A 21,275-nucleotide genomic window follows, 5' to 3' on the forward strand; every position below is an offset into this window, starting at 1 on the left:
TTACACAAACTGCAGGGCACTAGATATGAATATGTAAAACTGTAAAAGTTTCAATTTACAACTTTGTGTGTTTGGTGTTTTATTTAAGGCATTATGATAATTAACTCTTCTTTATAATTTTCTGTGTCATACTAAGAATGTTTTAATATTTCCATTTCCACTTGAAAAATGTTGCCAATACGCTGAAAGTGCTGTATTGAAGCATATAACTTTTTATACTGAGTTTATATTAGGTTAACCACAAATAAGATCACGTTTGTTTACATATTTAAAATTTATAAGTTAGAGGTTGCAAAGCAACCACCTTTAAAAGAAAGACAATCCATAAAAATGTAAAAACTCTTATATGATGAAAAATTTAACAAGTCTTCCTTTTGAAACTATTTATTTGGATAAATGCAGTGGGATTTGAAAATTTCTACAGATCCTGCATTATATATTGCTTTCCTATAACAAAAATATGAAGCACTCATTACATATGAAATTTACTATTTCAGAATGTGACTGTTTTCAAAACTATGGTAAAGAGGGACAGGGAACTTTCAGTAGGCTACCTGAATGAAAACGTTTGAGAATAACTGTTTTTAAACATTTAGAGCAGAAGGGATTAACTGGAAATGCAGGGCAGCAATCTCAGCATCTATAAACATCACTTGAAAGAGCAAACTGAAAGCAAAATATCATGGGGATTAATACCCTATAAAGTGTATAAATAAGTACTGAAGAATAAAGAAAAGAAGTTTTTCATTGAAGGCATTCTTTAGCTTAATTTTTTTTAATTAGGTTATTTAGTAAATTGGTACAGGGTGGTCGACTGTATTGATTAAATTACCAGGAAACTATCTCATAGCTGCCAAAACATAAGCCATAGGAGCTGTCCTGCTAATGGGAGAGTAGAGGTGAATTTAATTAAACATTTAGTCTTCTATTTACATTCCATTAGTGGTAGCAGCAATAATTTGGTTCATCTACAAATATTTACGATAGAAGTTTATTAGCTTCTAAGATCTAAACAAACACAGCTATTACCAAGATAAGTGCAGCCTTATCAAAGAAATGTTCTTAATAATCATAAATTCTCCAAAACATGAGTTAAATAATGGCTTTTTCCAACAAAGTTAAGGAATTTCAATAACCAGAGTCACGAGGAAGCCAAAATAAAGTCAAAGAAACTAATATACCTTCACTTTGTCACACCAAAGAAACATTTAGCTCATTTTTTTTCCCTCTGATTAGAAAATGTGGTCAACTTTTTCACAGGAAAAGACTTTGATGAGAGATCAAAATCAGAAAGTTGATTTTCCTGAATCCAATCTAACAACAACATAACATCCTAGAAGAACATTCTATAGTACAGCAAGAACTGAACAACTGCAAGGCTATTTATAATGTACAGCAGATAAATTGTGCACCGTAGAAACCATAAATGATGGACATTTTTCTTCATGCAAAAAAAAAAAAAAAAAAAAAAGAATCGTTTGTCTTGGCACACAGCTTGTCATTCTGCACACAGGATTCAAATGTCAACCAGGAAATGAAGACAATCCCAAGCCAAACTTAAAATGTCTTAATTACATCATCTTCTCCCTTTATCTCACTTAGAGTTATGTACTCACAGCTCAAAACTTGCTCACTAGACTCCTCAGGTTTTGACTTTTTAAGTGCCATCTCTGCTGGGAGAAGGGATGAGCACTGCTCGAGAGACTGTGCAATGTCATCAATTGTCCATCTGTCTTCGGGAAGGGCATGCTCCTCCAGTGTAAAGGGTCCCTGTTTGGTTCGGGTCAGCTCCAGCACATTGGCACAGGAAGACAGTTCTATGGCAACAAGAGGTGAAAAGAAACCACAAGATACACGATTCAGTATTTCATTCAAATACTGAATCAACATAAATGATTCAGTAATGCAGTATTTCATAGTCTTTAATTTTTCAAATGACAGAACTCGATTCAAACCTCTCAAAACCACCTCAAATGTAAAATTGTAATTATCCAATATAATAACCAAGAGCTTTGAGATTAAGAAATGATTAAGGAGCAAAATAACATTTAATAACTCACCTAATAAACTGCTTTAAAGTCTACAAGGAAGTTGCACACACTTTTCTTATTTAACCCATGAAACAACCCCATGAGGTAACTATTAGTCTCACTTGGCGGATGAGGTAATGTGACCTGTCCAGTGTCACAACTGCCAGAAAATGGCAGGGCCAGAACTGCAACTTCCTGGCTGTTTGTAAGACTATGGCTTCCAGTTTTTAAAAAAAATTTGACTTGGAGCGATAAAAATAACTTTTAGAAGGGTTAATCTTTTCTTCTTATCCTTACTTTGAGTTAAAATATTTTATACTTGAAAAAAATGTTGGTCCTTAGATTCATTATTCACATCTCCATTTTCTATTCCTCTTTTTCTCCTCTCTCCCATTACAAGCATTTCACTGCAGCTGCTTATGCTGATAATTGTCTTCCATAAACCTATAACGCTTCGAAGGCGGAAGGGCAGCAAGAATCCAGTTCCTAAGACCAGTACTCAGAGACATGGAAAACGGAAAATTCCTTCTTCCCATCAAAAAGGAATACTACTCTCTAAATGATAATTCATAATTCATCTTTATGCTTACCTTTGCCAATGTCACTGACCAAGCTTCTGATATAAAAACCTCCTCCACATTCAACATCTGGAATGTTAACAGTGACATGGTAAATTGCTAACCGCCTATGAAATCCACTTTACATAGAAATGATGCCCCTAGACAAATGTAAAAATGCACTATGCAAACAATCGAGTGATAAAACATTTATGCGCTAAAATATAAATTATTCATCCAGTAGCATATGTGTTTGTGAGACTGAAAAGTCAGAGTGTGGAGAAAGCAAACAGCAGAAACTCTTGAACACATTTTAAATTACATGGCAAGTCATGCCTCTTTAATACTTCAGCCTTGTTCATTTAATAGGTTTTAAATAGTTAGAAATCTCAGCTTTGCTATTATGAGCTGCAGATTTAAAAAACTATTTTCAGATTTGTACATCTTTTTCATTTAATAGGCTTTAAATGGTTAGACATCTCAGCCTTGCTATCATGAGCTGTAGATTTTAAAAATATTTTCAGATTTGTACACTCAAAAAATACAACAAACAAAAAAACCCTTTTCACTGACAGGAATTATGTTTGGGGTAATATACTACACGGAGAACTCAGCATATTTAAATGTTCTCTTGGAAATATTCCTGAAAAAATCATGAAATAACTTAAAATTACACAATGTACCAGAATTGAATGCATAACTAAACATCTTCTTAACGCAGTATAATACAAGTTTATTGGTTAAGAGCAGGGCTCTGGATTATTTTTATTCATCCACAAGACATCCTGAAAACTGTATTTTCACACAAAAGGACTACTTTCTGTTTCTAGCTTAGCATACAAATAAAGCTATTTGAGGGAATTAATCAAAACTCCCCACCTGGGGATTTTAATTTCTTTTTTTCCCCATCAGCTCAAGGTTGGGAGCCACTGCTGAGATAAAAAAAATGAGCACTACACAAATGTAGGTGATCTACATTCTTGCACTATATTTGACTTTGGTGAAAAGAGTCAAATTTGGCCTACTACAAATTCCAGTGAACAAATGCAATCGGAAAAATTTGAGGTTTTTTTACTTTCATAGATAATATCTATTTGTGCCAACACAGCGGCCGCATTTTCATGGAATGGAGTGAAACATTTTTTAGTATGTTTGTTTCATTGTTTGTCTAATATTTTAGAATCAGGAAACTTAAGGAGTGACTTTTTAAGAAAATTGTACAAAACCCACCATCTACAGGAACTTAATACACACTAAATAATAATGTCAATGGGAAAAAAAGCAATGAAGTTTAGGAAAAAAGGTTTTGGGAAATTATGTCTAAAAGGAATCCCATTCAGTGTACACCATGAAATTAGGAGCAGGATCAATTTCAGGGAGCCTGAGGATTAATAAGAACTACAGCTTTTGAGTCTCCAGAGCTCTTATACGTTCAGGGCTTTAGCTAGGAGATCATAAACTTTCCAAACAATAGAAAAAAATTTTGGGGTTTTAAATTTATTTCAAATATGGATTATAGATAAATTCAAATTGATAACTTGAGTTAAAATTTACCACATGTCTAGGAATACACTTCTGCCTTACCCATTACTCCTATATTTTCATGACCTTTAGCAGTAATTTATTGGTGACAAAGAAGGGGGGGGGGTCACTCCACTCTTACAATTTGTCCAAAAACTGAAAATGCATCGTTTTAAAAGGACAAATTAACGTCAATAAAAAACTGAGTGTAAACTATCAGGTACTAGCCAAAATGGGGAACAAGTATCCATAAGATAATAAAATACAAAATACAAAATTTTGAAAATATGTACTCCTTACCTATTCTTCCCCATAGAGATCCAAAGTATGTTACTTCCAACTTTATAGTAAGATAATATAATATATGAAAAACTCAGACTATTTAGGACATTTCTGAACCTCCATATAGCTATAGGTATTTTCATTATTTGTGTTGTCAAAAAGGTATTAACAAATTCTAACCTTCTTTAAATTCAAATTTTTAAAAATCTCCAATATCCTAGGGATCCATTAAAATTACACAAAAGTAGCCAAATATAAAATAAAGGCACATGTAAATACAAATGTTTTCAAATTTCTCCATCTTACCTAATGTGAAAAATGGTGGCTGGAATTTTTGAAGGGAAAGACTGTACACGGTAACTGGCCTGGCAGGTTTTGCTTCTACTACTTCACCCCTCTTCATCAAAGTTGAAAGTCTCTGTCCATCTTTCTTTAATGCAGAATAGCTTGCAAGGTACAAGAGGGAGACAGGAAGAGAAGGAGGGAGGAAGAATAGAGAGAGATTGAGAAAGAAAGAGAGAATAATTCCAGATTACAGCATGGAAAGAAAGGATGATTAGCAGCCCTTTAAACTGAAAATCCTTCTAAGAATGAACTAATTTTTTCTTCTAATCTACTTCACAATGGTGTCACAGATAGAGTTCCTAAATATCTTTGAGGCTAATGCAGCTCATTCTGGCACTCAGTGAGTAATGTTGTCAATATTTCTCTTTAACCATCTTCCTGGAGGTGGTCTATTCATGTCTTCACTAGTCCTCATTCTGGGTTAAGGGTCTCCAGTCACAATGATCTCAGCTATATTTCCTTGAAACAATATATTTCCATTATAATAATATTCATTTTCACATATAAGTTACCAAAATGTTTCCAAAGAGCAAATAAGCAAACAACAGATCTTATCTTTGTGTGATTAAATTTTACTAGACCACAAAATCCTGGGAACAATCACAGAGAAGAAAATTCTAAAACGATTCTTATAAATATAAATGTTTACTACATCTTAACAATAATGATCCAAAATAATGTTTATTCAGATCCTGCTACAATTTTTAAGTCTTCACATTTGAGGCAAAATTATGAAGAAACATTTCTCCATAGATATTTCAGTGTTCTTGAAAAAACTTAAGATTTTTTAAAAACACAAAATATATTCTGAATTCTAAAAGAACTGTTAGTAACATATCCTGACACATCCTATAAGCCATTAAAAAAAAAAAAAAGAAGAAGCAATTTGCTTGAAATGGTAACATGCACAAAAATATAGCTAAATGGTAAGTCAATATCATTATACTTTTAATAAGTTATAATTCTCATCTGTTTCATTTATTGCAGAGAATTGTGAAGTATAAGATTCTGGGCCCAAAAGGCATGGTCCCAACATCTGACAGGAAGTGCCAATTGGACGCTGAATCACAGCTCTGATGCCTGTACCAGACTGGACTGGTCCCTTCACAGCAATTCTGCGAAAAGTGACATCTCTGCTCTCCAGAACTGCCCTGATGTCTACAGATGGAATCAGAAGAACCAATAAATCCTGGAAGAGCACAGATGTCAGGCTGTGGCAATATCCAGAGACAGAGGAGACTACATCCCACTACCTCTTAGAGAGTGTCAGAAGCTCTGCATCCTGTCTGAATCAGGTTCACCTTACTTGATCATTTGTCAGATTTAAAACCTGCCTCACTATATAGTAAAAGGAAGCCCCTCTTCTTTTTTTTTCCATTAAAGTGATGTTAGCCACTGGAAAATAAAATTAAACATTTATTCAAGTTCATTAATTGAACTTACAGGGGAGGTACTTGCATTATATTCCCAGTAAATTTCTGTAGAATGCCTTCAATATCTTCCTGTGTTATTTTATCTGCCAAAAATGAACCAAAAAAGTGACACTAAAACAACCACAGAAGTACATGTGCTATTTTTACAGCACTGACAACTCTGAAAATTAAAAAAAAATTTTCAACAAAGCATTTATTACAATGTACGTTTTACAGGTCAAATTCTACCTTGTTGAGATGGATAAAATACATGCTAATGAGATAAAAGGGGGAAAGTCTTATATTGTCCAATATTAAGACTAAATTTAATTTCCTTTGCTTCATTTTTTTCTCCATTAAAAATGATCCAATCATCTCATATGCATTTACTACATACTTACTATGGCCTTCAGAAGACCTGAGAAAAATGTTGCATAAAGCTACAGGATGGTCCTGCAGTGACCAAAAACAAAAATGCGGTGATCAGAAAGTAAGTAGAAAAATACCCGTAAAGTTCATTTCTAAGGTTTTCCAGGCATCAAATATTTTAAATAACTGAATAAGTTACTGAAGATTATCAAGTACTAACCACATTTAAAATTTTACCTGATAGATTTCAAAACTGTCGTATGGTATATGGTATACATTTTCCACACTCACATTAACTTTGTCCCCAAGTAAAGTTGTATTTATGTCTCCTTCCCTCCCTTCACTGCTCTTGGAATTGCAGTCAGGAGTCTGACTTTTGCCTCAAAAATAAGCCAGTGCAAAAAGAGAATATACATAGCAAAGATTTTATCTGTCTTAGTCGGATAAAGCTTTTCAGCTTTTATTTGATACTCTTTCAAACAAAATGATGCAATATTAAAGTACTGTTCTATAATTTTAACAACTGAAAACTATAACACACTGAAATTCAATATTTGGGATTTTCACATATAGATAGATGACTATCCATGTTTCATATTCAGTAATAAACTAAGTTACAGAAATATTCTATAACTTGTTTAGGTTATAGCAATGGAAAGAAATTACAGTCTTCTTTTTCACTTTGCAGGAAATTTATTTAAACTTTTTATTCTGGTGTATACATGTTACATTTGATTTTATTTGAACAATATTAAACAAAAACTAACTAATGTGCTTTGAATTACTGTTCGAACACCAGAATAAAAATTAAAAGACAGCATGGAACATGTCCAGATTTCAATATCAATGCAGCAAGAGAGTCTTAACCTCAGTGTGACCTTGATCCTTACAAGCTAAACATGAACAAAAGACCAGAATCTACTAGACTCAGAGGAGAGCTACAGAACTCAAAAGAATTTCTCTAACACCTAGCTCCAAAAAGGCAGATCTGAAAAGCCTATTCTGTTCAAACTGCTTTTCAAACAGATGTATCTCATGATATGAATGGATTTTTCCATGAAAATTTTTTACTCTACTGAAACATTAAAACATAATTACTGGTGGCACCTTAGTTATGCAAAACTTCCAAATCTAGACAGCCAACATTACCACCATGCTGGCAATTGCTGAAAGAAATGCCACTGTTGATAAAATTGCTATAGTTCATAATCTAGTCTGCCACACATTTTAAAAATAAGACCAAACAGCTTTCTACTTCCACCAAATTGGTCTCTTTACTGACATTCCTGCCAATGCGTGCTCCTTTGTCCTGCTTCAGTGGCTCTCTTTTACTGATATTCCCTCACACAAGGTGACAAGATGTACTCTTTCTCATTCTACTTCTGCCATGCATCCTAGGCATTTATGGTTTTGCTGTTCATTCTGAAATTAATCATTCACAATTTTTAACTGTTACCTACTATATATATGTAGGTATTACCTCACCAATGGAATTCTTATCTCCTTAAAGGCAAAGATAGCTTTTCTTCTTACATAATGCACACAATTAAGATGGTACTAAAGACATTCTTGTTGAATTTAATTTGCTGATGAGTAATAGAATCTCAAGGTTAAAAGAGCATTTAAAAGTCACCAAGGAATCATTCATTTGATGTTCGAATCACCAGACAGAAAGCTTATGCAGCAAGTTATTTTACAATAAAAGCAAATATAATATTTTAGATATTTTTAATATGTAGTGAAGCATGCTGGCTATATCTGAAACATGATACTAGTCTGATCCAAATAATAATTGTCCCTATAAGAATAAAGACTCTACCTCCAAAGGATTTAAAAAGAAATCAAGAATAAAATCTCTAAAGCAAGTATATCCAATAACTGGCCAAAAGAAGGACCTTTGGTAGAAGATGATAGGTACGATAGAAGTACCATAGAACTTGAGTAATTATTCTTTGTTTAGCAAATTAATAAATCATCAATGTGATAGTATTCATTTGAAATTAATTTTTTAAAAAGTCACTCCCATAAAATTAATATATACAAGACCATGTTACATGTTATTATTTGCTTAAAATTTATTGGCTCTTCCAGTGAACTTCCAACATGAAAGTTGGTACTTAACTGAACTATGGAGTTAAAAGCAGGATGATGGATTTTAAAACAATATTCAGAGACTCCCCTGGCAGTCCAGTGGTTGAGACTTTGCCTCCCAATGCAGGGGGTGTGGGTTCGATCCCTGGTCGAGGAACTGAGATCCCACATGCCTCATGACCAAAAAACCAGAACATAAACAACAGAAGCAATACTGTAAACAAATTCAATAAAGAGTTTAAAAAAAAAAAAATTCAACCAGGATAGAGTTAAATGGTTACTGGACAAGGCTTGTCACCAAAAGCAGCTGTTAAACTGGAAAAAATACAACAACTGTTTTCAAACATTAGACAACACATAGCAAGGACTATCATCCCTGAGAGAAGGGAAAAAAAACAAGGTAAGGCCCACAATCACTTGCTTTTGCTTGGGGGTGCTTTCTGAACTGTACTGCAGGGAGAGGAATAACAAAGCACTGAGCAAAGATCAGAATTTGGGGAAGCGGCAGCAGCTGGAATTTGAGAGCATTACACAGAGAAAGTGATGTCTATAGGGGTCCACTTGAAACTGGCTAAATTCCAAGCTGTGCATATATATAGTGAGTCTTCACAAAGTTAAAAAAAGAGCTACTACCAAACCTCTTACAAGGCTGAAAGATGTCCAAATTCCAACTCCTCAGAATGAAGAAACTTTGCTGAATACCCCAGCACTCAATAGACACCCAAGAAAAGCCATGCCTTTGGAGTAGGGCTAATGCAGACCTGAAAAAAAAGTCTACTTTAGACCCATCCTAACAAGGAATCTATACAAAAGCGACTAGAATTAATAAGTGAGTTTAGCAAGGCTGAAAGGCATAAGATTAATACACAAAAGTCATCTCCATCTATGTATATCTAGCAATGAACTATCAGAAATTGATATTTAAAAAATCCAATTTATAATAGCGTTAAAAAAACGAAGTACTTAGAGATTTCATATACAAAAGAAGTGAAAGATCTGTACATTGAAATCTATAAAAATATGGCTTTATTTTTGCAACTTTTCTCTAAGTTTGATATTATTTCAAAATAAAAAGAAAAATCTTAAAGGAATACTATGAACAACTTTATACCAATAACTTGGAAATTTGAGATGCAATGGACAAATTCCTAGGGGAAAAATTATCTAGAGTGACACAAGAAATAAAAAATATTAAGTTTGATAGCTAGTAAAGGAATCTAATCCATGATTAAAAGGCTTCCTAATAAAGAAAACTCCAGAATCAGATGTCTACCAGTAAATTCTACCAAACAGTAGAAAGAGAAATAATGCCAATCTCACATAAATTCTTCCAGAGAATAAAAAAAAGAGAGAGAGAATACTCCCCATCCCGTTTTATGAGGTTGGTATAACCTTGATATCAAAACCAGTCAAGGACATTAAGATAAAGGAAAAATACAGGGTAATCTCACTCATAGACAAAAATGCAAAAATTCTAAACTAAATATTAGCAAACTAAATCCAACAATTTATGTAAAGGATAGCATATTATGATCAGGTTGGGATTATTCTGGAAATGTAAAGTTAGTTTAATATTTGACTAAGGAGGAAAATCAACAGATACAAAAAACATTTGATAAAATTCAATGGCTGCTCATGATTAAAAAAACAAACAAATGGCAAATTCGGAAGAGAAAACAATTTCCTTACTTTGATAAGAACGCTATAAAAAAAACCTATAAAAGAAAATCTATAAAAGTAAGGTAGGGGCTTCCCTGGTGGTGCAGTGGTTAAGAATCCGCCTGCCAATGCAGGGGACACGGGTTAGAGCCCTGGTCCGGGAAGATACCACATGCTGCAGAGCAACTAAGCCCATACGCCACAACTACTGAGCCTGCGCTCTAGAGCCCGCGAGCCACAGCTACTGAGCCCGTGTCCCACAATTACTGAAGCCCAAGCACCTAGAGCCCGTGCTCCGTAACAAGAGAAGCCACCGCAATGAGGAGCCCGCTCGCCGCAACTAGAGAAAGCCCGCGAGCCCCAACGAAGACCCAACGCAGCCAAAAATAAATAAATAAATAAATAGAAAAGGTAGGAAAACTTGCTCTTTCAGATAACAAGACTTATTCTAAAACTATAGCAATTAAGATAGTTTGGTATTAGCACAAGGACCAACAGACCAATGCAACAAAATGGATTCCAAACAAACCCATGCTTATAAGATGCTTGATTTGTAATCCAGGAAACAAGGCAGTGGGGAAAAGTGCTGGGCCAACTGGATATCCATATAGAAAAAAATGGTGCATTGTAGATGTAATGTGAAAGGCAAAGCAATAAACCTGCTAGAATATAGAAAAATATCTTAATGCTTTTGGGGTAGGAAAAGTTTTCTTAAACGACACTAAAAAATTAACCATGAAGGAAAAGACTTGATAAATTAGACTAAAAACAAGAACTTCTGTTTTCCAAAAGACACAACAAAGAGAGGTAAAAGACAAGCCACAGAGAAGGAGACAATATCTGTAAACACGTACAACCAAAAAGAAGAGCACATATCCAGAGCATATGAAAAACTCGTACAAATCAATCTTTAAAAAGAAAAAAAAGGTGACTCAATAGGGAAAGAACAAACAAAACAAAGCAATGGGCAAGAGACCTGGACAATACACAAAGATGGCTTGGTAGCCAAAAAACATATGATAAAGTGCTGAATCTCATTAGGAATGAAATCAAAACCACGATAAAATACCACGACACACTTACCAGAATGGCCAAAATTAAAAACATTACTAATTGCCACGTGTTGCCAAGGATGTGGAGCAGGTGGAACTCTTACACGTTGCTGGTAGAAATGCAAAGTTATACAACCACTTTAAACTGTCTGACAGTTTCTAGTACAGTAAAATATTCACTTACCCTACGACCCAGCAATTCCACTTGGGTATATATTCAAGAGAAATTATTGCACATGTCTACCAAAAGACAGGTATAAAATACACAGAGCAGCTTCATTCATAAAGCCCCAAACTGGAGTCAACACAAATATCTAACGACAGAAGAGTGTGTGTGTATGTATACATATACACACACATCTCTCTACATTTTTTTTCACATAGTGGCATACTACACAGCAATAAGAAAGTCCAAAACGGGCAAAACTATACTATAGTTCTAGAATTATCAGCATAGTGTTGGATGTTAGAATAATAGTTATCTTTGGAAAAGAGAGATGTTATAGTGACCAGGATGGGGCATGAGGGGGGTTTCTAGGAATTTTCTATTTCTTGACTAGATTGGTAGCTGCATGGATATTTGCTTTGTGATAGTTCGTTAAGCTGTAAATTTATATTTTCTTCACTTTCCTTTATTTGTAAAAATACTTTATAATAAAAAAAGTTTAAATACGAACAAAAGGCACCATGGGATGACTGATACCCAGTTACTCACTAGCCCTACTATAGTGTGTGCCGTATTTGTTTAAATGACAATTTGAGACCCAATTTAACTTTTCAGCTTCCTCTAGGAAACGTGGGCAGCCGAACCACAATCCAAGAAGAGCCACTCCCATTAGATACAACATTAGCTGCAGCCATTCCAGAAAACTTGGCCACTTTCTATTTTGGGACTAAGAGGTGGTCGTGCTTAGAACGGAGGATTAGCAAGAGATACCACTTTCATTTTACATTTCTTGCCTCCCAAAAGAAAAGCCACAGGAGGTATAGAAAAAATTATTCCCATCACAGGAGCAGTTAGGGCTTTCCAGAAGCTGGGCCCACGTCCAAGACAGCCTGGGAAGCCACAACCTTAGTGTCCTGAGCTCCCTGAAGAACAGATGAGCACATTGAAGCCACATGTCCTCAGAGACACCAGCAACTGTACCTGAGACTTAATACCTCGGTGTGGATGAGAAAAGAGCAGCAGAAGGTAGGAAGATGCTTTGCTTTTCCTGTGACTTCCCTGCAGTCATCTTTGCAAACGCCTCTATCACCAGCCTTGTTTATTCACACACTAAATGGTTTATTCTATATGCCACACATTGTTCTAAACACCAAGAACCAAAAGAGACATGGTCTCAGCCCCAGTTTAGGAATTAACATGTAAATACATACTTAATAAATGGTGAAAAACACTATTTAGAAATAACAGAAGGTGTCAGGATAGAGAATAAAAGAAAGGGCCCTATTAATATGGTTTGAACGTTGCATCTACTGGGCTACAGACTCACTTTCTATGGCTAAAAATAGTATTTGTCTAGATGGGATAAAATGACCTAAGATTATTCACTTGCCATTTACTGCATACTGCCTTACTTTATCCAGATGTCAGTTGTTCTCAACAGGTTAATTAAGAACCGTATTTTCGATTGTTATAATGATTGGGTAGGGTGGCGACATCAGCAGCACTTAATAGGCGAGGACCAGGGATGCTAGATTTCCTGCAATGTGCAGTGGTACAGCACAGTGAAGCACTGTCCTATGCCCTTGCATGACTTCTGGAGGTCTGCCAGATGTTCATGTGGGTGAAAGTCTGTTTATAATTACCTTAGGCTAGAACATAACTCCATTTCCCATTTAAACGCAGAATTTTTTGTACAGTCTTACATATACTGAACTTTCCAGTACTGAGTCATCAGTACAACATCCCTGTCAGTCCGCATTTGACTTGCGGCATTCACAGTGATTTATGTATAAGTATCTGTTATATATAATATACATATGACTACTTCATGAAGACTTTCCATGTAGTAATATCTGTGTATTTACATAATGATGTGTCTATTTTACTATAAATTACCTTTATTTCTTCTTTATAGTCCATTTACTGTATTACCTTGATTTTTTTTTTAACGTGTAGGTAGCGGAGAATACCTCTGACTTTTATTTCAGGATAATAAAGAAGCCATTAGAAAATATAGGTTAGAGGTCTTAGTATTAGTTCACAGAGGGTTGAGAACATAGGTCCTAGTTCTCTATATGACAGAAGTTCCTTAAGGAAACAGGGTAGGTCTTATATTTATCTTCCCCCTGGTACCCTGCTGTACAGCTTAAACAGATGACAAACATTTACTGATTTACAGAAATCATACAGAAAAATCATGTCAATCAGCAAAATTCTCTGAGCTCTCATTTTCTGGGACTACAAATACTATTCAATAAACTATAGAGAGCTCTCCTTTTCAGGGCCTAAAGAAAGTTGCTTTTCAAGATTATAATGAGACGATTTTAACAAACTAATACACTTTCTTTAAGGTAAGTAAATAAGGTTATAAATGATACAATACAAAGTGGAGTTTTTAAAAATTCCAAAATGCTTAAGGGCAGGAAGGAAGAGTATGTCTAAGTAGTTCCATCACCCTGGTCCTCTTCTAACATCACCTACTCAACCAACTGCACCATCATGTAACCAGTTTTACAACCCAGAAACCTAGGTCGTGGTTAACAACCTCCTCTCTGTCATTACCCCATCCAACCAAGTCTCACCAACTTTACTTCCTCACCATTCTTCTAATTATACGTGTACTGACGTATACTGTAGGATACTCTGGAAATCGCTGACATCCTCCTAGGCCGCTTTAATCTTAAAAGCATTCTGGCTGAAGATTACAGTTGGGTTTCCATTAAGTGAGCATCTGCTATTATTCCATAATAATAATCATTTCAAGGCTAATTCAACATCTATTTTTTAAAAGACTCAAAATAAATCTGTGATTTTTCTTTTCAGTTTGGTGCTTGATTAATCATGCAAGATACTAAGCCACATATAAAGGTTAACAGGACAAGTGAAGCTATTATGAACAAGAAGAAGGTTGGTCTAACTACTAGGGTAATATGTAATATATATTAAGACCACTCAACACAAAAACATAGGGAAGCAGATGCTAGACTGCCTATAGGTACATTAAAAAAAGATAACATTAAGCCCAGGCAGAAAAGAAACCCAGGAAGCTTACAAATAATTCACAACTGATGACACAATAATGTAGGTGAACTGACTGTACAAAAACCACAACTGCTGCATTATAATAGCATAAGCACTATGAGAATTGCTAGGAAACCATTTCATTTATCTATCCTTTCTTAAAGTAGTGCAAGAAGGAATGGTAGAAAAATTAAGGTGGGCCCCAATGAGTTCTGCTTTATTGCTAGAGAAACAGCTTTCCTTTTCTTATCTTTTTACATACTCCAAAAGCACAGGAATATGATCAATTTTAAAGTACTAAACCTAGTACATTTATTTCAACAGCTAAGAGATAATTATAAAAAAACAAGACCAAAACAACAACAATGGCAAGATGCAGGTAAAATCTAGCAAGAGAGTTTCTCTGCTTTGTTTCACATTCACTAGGAAAAATGTCCTAAATCCTAGCTATAAATGGTTTTTGGCAAGGGAGTTATTTGGAAGAATTCTGCACATTAAAGAAAAACTGATTATAGGAAAAGAGGCAATTATTATAAATCTTTATTAACAGACATACCAAGTAAGCAAATATGTGATAAACCATTTGCAACCTTCTTAACCCAAAGAAATGTACTGACAATTAAAATCACTGGGAATATGAGATTTATTTTAAATTCTGAATTCAGAGAAACTTTCTCTAAATATTAAAAACAAGGACTACTTAAGATGAACTTCATACCGTAAGGTTTTTCTTCTGTTACTTTCCCTGTAGAATCTAGCGTGTCAGTAGCTTTCCCCAGTTCGCCAGTGGCAATATACCTCTAGAGGAAGAGAAACAAGGGAGAGAAATAGGCCATAATCAATAGACTGTAATTGCTTTGTTAGTTTTTTTATAAATTTATTTATTTATCTATTTATTTTTGCCTGCATTGGGTCTTCGTACGTGCTTTTTTCTCTAGTTGCAGTGCGTGGGCTTCTCATTGTGGTGGATTCTTTTGTTGGGAGCACGGGCTCTAGGAGGGCGGGCTTCAGTAGTTGTGGCACACGGGCTCGGTAGTTGTGGCGCACGGGCTTAGTGGCTCCGCGGCATGTGGGATCTTCCCGGACCAGGGGTCGAACCCGTGTCTCCTGCGTTGGCAGGTGGGTTCTTAACCACTGCGGCACCAGGGAAGCCCCGCTTTGTTAGTTTTTGATATGTGGGAAGTGTTGTATAGATTGAGGAACATTCACAAACTTCCCACACCAGCCAACATGACAAGGAAAAGCCTGATTTTATTGATAATCATGGCTTATAAATATATTGTTACTGTAAAAAAAATTTTTTTAAACCAGTTTTCTACTGGGCAGTTTTGATTTTGAAGGAAAATTTTCAAATATACCTATGAGTAGAGAGAATGGTACAATAATCCCCTACCTAGTCATCTCAAGATTCAACGATTTTACCATACTTAAAAGTAAAATTAATTTTTAATCAATTTATTACTTCTTACATGAAATACCAAGAGTCATCTTAGTAACTTGTTTATGCATTTAAACAAAAGCTAAATATGTAGAAAATAAGGCAAAACTAGTATAGCATAAGTAATGTACATATGTGTTTCTTAATAAAGAGAAATTGCTACTTCTTAAGCTCTCCGAAAGGATAAAAGTCACTTCTCAGAACTGCTCGTTATTCACAAGTGAAGAAGTAGATCACTCAGTTAACTGACGATTGTTCTGCTTCCCATCTCAGGCCACACTTATACTACATACTCTTTGTATTCCTCTCTTTTGATCAAATTCAAATTTTATTTGGAGGTTCACATGAAGTAGTGAGAAAAATGCAAGGAATATAATTCCCACTGAAAAGAATCTGTAGTTACGCTGAGCAATTTAAGCTGGAGAACTTCGCAGAAATATGTTTATTAATGATAAGCTTATTATGCTACCACACCGAAAACATGTGGTTTTGAATATCTTCATTAAAAAGCAATAGCTCTATACAGTTCATAAATGTAAGCCCTTCAAAATTTTCAATATAGTACTTATGAAATGTATGAATATTAATAGAGTGTAAAGAAAAGGTACAAATTAGACTACCTCTGGAGAAAGTAGATTAGAGATGCTCTAATCTCCGAGAGTTGCTAAGTTTCAGAGGAACATTATTCAAGTCACACTTCAGAGTTGACATTGACTGGTTAACTTAAAAATGCTACTGTATACCTGGGGGAAATTACTGCTCTCTGAGCATATCCCGGGGGAAAAGTTTGTATATCCCAATGATAACACTTGTTCAAGGGTTGGAGGGGGATACAAAGCTGCTTTCTGATGAAATGCTGGCTTTGCCTACAGGTACTATTATGGTTTATCTCTGCATATATATATATATATACATATATATATATACCTTATATACCTGGAAAATGCTAGTTAAGAGTCTTTATATGGCATCAGTGATTTCCTAATAGAACATCAACCCTTCCATCGCTCACTGGTTTCAAAGACACAGACCTACTAGAGAATGGACTTGAGGATATGGGGAGGGGGAGGGGTGAGATGTGACAGGGTGAGAGAGTGTCATGGACATATATACACTACCAAATGTGAAATAGATAGCTAGTGGGAAGCAGCCACATAGCACAGGGAGATCAGCTCTGTGCTTTGTGACCACCTAGAGGGGTGGGATAGGGAGGGTGGGAGGGAGGGAGATGCAAGAGGGATGAGATATGGGAACATATGTATATGTATAACTGATTCACTTTGTTATAAAGCAGAAGCTAACACACCATTGTAAAGCAATTATACTTCAATAAAGATGTTTAAAAAAAAAAAAAGCACATATAAGTAACCAACTTTTAATTAGCAATATAGAAAGCTAATAAAGATAATACTCCAAAACCTCATCAAAGTCTGTTACTTCAAAGTACATCTGCCATCCAGATTCTGCTGAATGACTGGCTCAAAGAAAGTATAATTTAGGGAAGAGAGTAAAGGGACTATGCATCTATTGCCTTCTTCTAGGTAATCTATATTCCACAATTAGATCAAGTTAGGTCAAAGGGATGTATTAGCCTAACCCCCTTAGAATTCTTTTACCAAAGTTATATTTCATGCAGATCCACTTCTTCACCTGTTGTAAACTATTCTGAGAACCACTATCTGTCACTCAATATCCCTTACTGTAAGAAATTTCTTTCTGACTATAATGCCCAGAGTAAAGTCTCTTCCTTAAAAAACTGGCATGCTTTCTCTTTCTAATGAATGTCGTATTTTTGCCTAGGCCACCAAAAATCACAGATAGAAATAAAAGCAATGAAATTAACTGTATTCAAGATTTCCAATAGAAATTGCTTGACTAAAATTAATGTCTATGGAACATGTAGCCAGAGAGACCCAAGAGGCCTGAAACTCAGGAGACAGAGACTTGGGGATAGTGAAACACTTGAGAATAGTAATAACAGTAATTTATTGAGCAACTTTTGTATAACAGGCACTGTACAGAAAACCGATATGCTTTATGTACACATTATACTCATAATGCCAAAAGAGAATGCAGTGAGAAAAAAAATGAGTCAAGAGAAAGTTGATCATTGGCAGAGCAAGGCTTACCATACGACAAGAGAGAAAGCTAATGACGAAGACAAGGAAGGGCTCTTTTCTTAAATCTTACTCCAATCTGATTGGGAAGGAATGCATGAAAGGAGTGGGGTGGTCTAAATAATCTGTGGTCTTCACAAAATGGAGGCAAATTAATCGGATGGCCTAAATATTTTAGGTAAAGTCAGCACTCCACCCATTAATCGATAGTGTTGTATGAACTGGTATTTATTACATTGAACAGGATTCTAAGGATATTTCTTGGTTCAGCAGGAAAGAGTGTTAGGCCACATTCAATCAGCAATGTCTCTCCTTAGGATTGGATGGTGAGGCAACAGTGTATTATGATATGGCTATAACATGAACAGCGAATATCTGCCATCCTAGAACTAAATATTTCTACTCTTGAGGTAACCCCACTCTACACATACTAAAAGTCTAATTTTTCTAGTAGCACTGTGATGCAAATAAAAATTCATCTGTAAAAGTGGAAAAAGTAAACATTAGGTCAAACAGCAGGTCTGTGCCCCATTAGAAGGCTGCAGACAATTTTTTAAATGAAAGAAAGATATCAAGAGTACACTGTACATAGGGTTAAGGTTGTTTGATAAAATTTTTGGTTCTTATACATGAATGGATATATAGAGTCATGGTGTAAAATGAAATCCTTATTATGGGTCTTCGTCAAAAAATTTTTGAAAGTCACTGCATAAGAAGATCTCCAAGATTCCAGCCAGTGCTAAAAACAAAATCTATTTTTAAAAATTCATTAACAGGGCTTCCCTGGTGGCGCAGTGGTTGGGAATCCGCCAGCCAATGCAGGGGACACGGGTTCGATCCCTGGTCCGGGAAGATCCCACATGCGGAGCAACTCAGCCCGTGCGCCACAACTACTGAGCCTGCACTCTAGAGTTCGTGAGCCACAACTACTGAGCCCATGTGCTGTAACTACTGAAGCCCGCACGCCCAGAGCCCGTGCTCCGCAACAAGAGAAGCCACCGCAGTGAGAAGCCCGTGCACCGCAACGAAGAGTAGCCCCCGCGTGCCACAACTAGAGAAAGCCCGCGCACAGCAACGAAGACCCAACACAGCCAAAAATAAATAAATAAAATAAATAAATTTTTAAAAAATTCATTAACAGCTTTTAACTACTTTTGATAAAAGTGTAATGTCCAACATACTTAAAGGTAAAATTTAAAAGATTTAATTTTTTCAACAAGCACATAATCTAAAATTAAAAGTATAAGAAACACAAATAGCTAACAAGATAATAACGCTTATTTTTGAAACATGAAACACCCAAGAACTAGGTCTCTATAATAAGATGCACCTGGGATTTTCTATTTACTTTACAGTCATCTGAGGATAGGTGATTTCACTGTATGACATTCAGCTTTCCTTAGCTGAATACCAAAATGGTTTGTGATAAATAAACTTAAGCCAGAGCCAATGATGTATTTATATTTCCAGTCATCATATTTCTGGAAATATGCCTGGAATTTACAAGTAAAACCTTTCAACAACATATAGTGTGTTACATGTACTTGTGGTTTTGGAGGGGAGGGCTGGATAATGAATATTCCAGTGAACTTCACGTATTTTATCTTGGGGGGAAAAAGAAAGCAAACACATTCCTTAATATAAATATATCTTGTTGCTATTATTATAAAAGTGACTTTTCATTGTAAAGATTTTGGAGAATACCAAATAATGTGAAAAAAGAAAATAAAATCATTGTTTATATTTTAGAATTAAGAAACATATATCAAGCAACTGGCAAATCCTGTAACAGAAACAGATTCTAAACTCCATGTGTCAGTATTTAAGTACAATGTTCAAATTTACTGTAAAACTGTCAAACTCCTCCACTCTAACACAGTTTTTATATTCTGTGATTTTTCAACACCAATATTTTGAAGACTGCAGAGCAAGCTGCATGGAAATTTTTCCATTTATCTAAGGTATTAAGATCCTTCCCAACTGAAAGACACAGGTCTTTATGCCAGTTAATAACTAAAATGGGATATCAAAGGCAACAGGCTCTCCAGGACTTTTTATTTTAAGAAAAGCTTACTTAGACCCCTGGCACTCAGAGTATGGCCCAAGGGCCAGTATCCACCATGAGATAAGTTCAGAAAATGAAGGTGCTTAGAAACTTCTTTAGCAATTTGACATTGCCATAACATTTTAATTGTATTTTATAAAAGTCATCAATCAGTCTGCAATGAAATGGAAGTTTTTTAAACGGTCTTTGACCACATTTTTTTTTTTTTTTTTTTTTTTAAGAAACAATTTAGACAAAACCACTTTATCCAAACTATTTATATCCTGCTTGGAGCAAGGGTTTTAAAACAAATAAAAAGTTTAGTCCAGGAAATTGCTGAAATTCTTCCCTAACTAGTGGCATATTAATCTTCCTTCCACAGGCATTTTCACTGGCCCCTAGCCCCAGCCATCATAACCAGCCCCTAGTTGCTAATTAGAATACAGATATTATTATCTCTTTTAAAGCTAGAAGAGACCCTTGAGAGAATCAAAACCATTTTTCCTAAGGAAAAATTGAGAGGCCCGGAGAGGTCAAACACTGACATCTAGACTTGTCTTAGGGCTCCCCTGCTATTTAGATGAGGGTTCTCACTCAACAGGTTTAGAGCCTCTCCTGCCTCTGCCTAACCCCTCCTCCCTCTCCTAGCAAATGCCTCGAAAGATGCTTTCGGATTTAGTCAAGGAATGATGTAACATCATCTTAAAGAGGCCCCATTCTTTTATTTAGTAAACATTTTATAACCATTGAACAAAGCATATCTTTTGCTGGAAATTGCATGGTTTACAAAATGGTATTGCTTCTACAAAAATTCCAAGGTTTAAAAAAATCTTCTGGTAGAATTTATGATCTGTTAGTTCCCTTTCATTTAAGAAATACGATTATACAAAACCAAAAAAACCTAAATATGTACGTTTAAATTATGGGCATCACAAAAGTTTTGCTTCTATGAGTCAAATTTGTTTTTCAATCATGAATTTATAGTCTCAATATTTTGAATCTCAGATATCATGATTATAGACATTGTGATTAATAACTCAGTGTTGACACTCATTCATGCATTTTATACAGCTTATTTTTTAAGCTCATTCATGCAATTTATACAGCTTATTTTTTAACTGATAAAATCCAACACATAGGTCATTAAGAAAACATTGAAGAAAAACAGAAC

The 21,275-nt window shown here is 35.2% G+C and overlaps 1 protein-coding gene across 1 annotated transcript in view; it reads right to left on the reverse strand.

The window, feature by feature from the left end:
- Positions 1 to 1,340: 1,340 nt before the first annotated feature.
- The window catches only part of TRUB1 (TruB pseudouridine synthase family member 1), a 29,686-nt gene continuing 9,751 nt past the window's right edge, over positions 1,341 to 21,275 (reverse strand). The window contains exons 4-8 of the mRNA XM_061193056.1: positions 15,224 to 15,305; positions 6,179 to 6,251; positions 4,697 to 4,836; positions 2,621 to 2,677; positions 1,341 to 1,817 (exon numbers count right to left, since the gene is read on the reverse strand). Of these exons, the coding sequence (XP_061049039.1) occupies positions 1,558 to 1,817; positions 2,621 to 2,677; positions 4,697 to 4,836; positions 6,179 to 6,251; positions 15,224 to 15,305 (612 nt within the window). The 3' untranslated portion in view covers positions 1,341 to 1,557. The remainder of the gene's footprint in view (positions 1,818 to 2,620; positions 2,678 to 4,696; positions 4,837 to 6,178; positions 6,252 to 15,223; positions 15,306 to 21,275) is intronic.

Source organism: Eubalaena glacialis, chromosome 1 (assembly GCF_028564815.1).
Source record: "Eubalaena glacialis isolate mEubGla1 chromosome 1, mEubGla1.1.hap2.+ XY, whole genome shotgun sequence".
Taxonomy (NCBI): Eukaryota; Metazoa; Chordata; class Mammalia; order Artiodactyla; family Balaenidae; genus Eubalaena; species Eubalaena glacialis.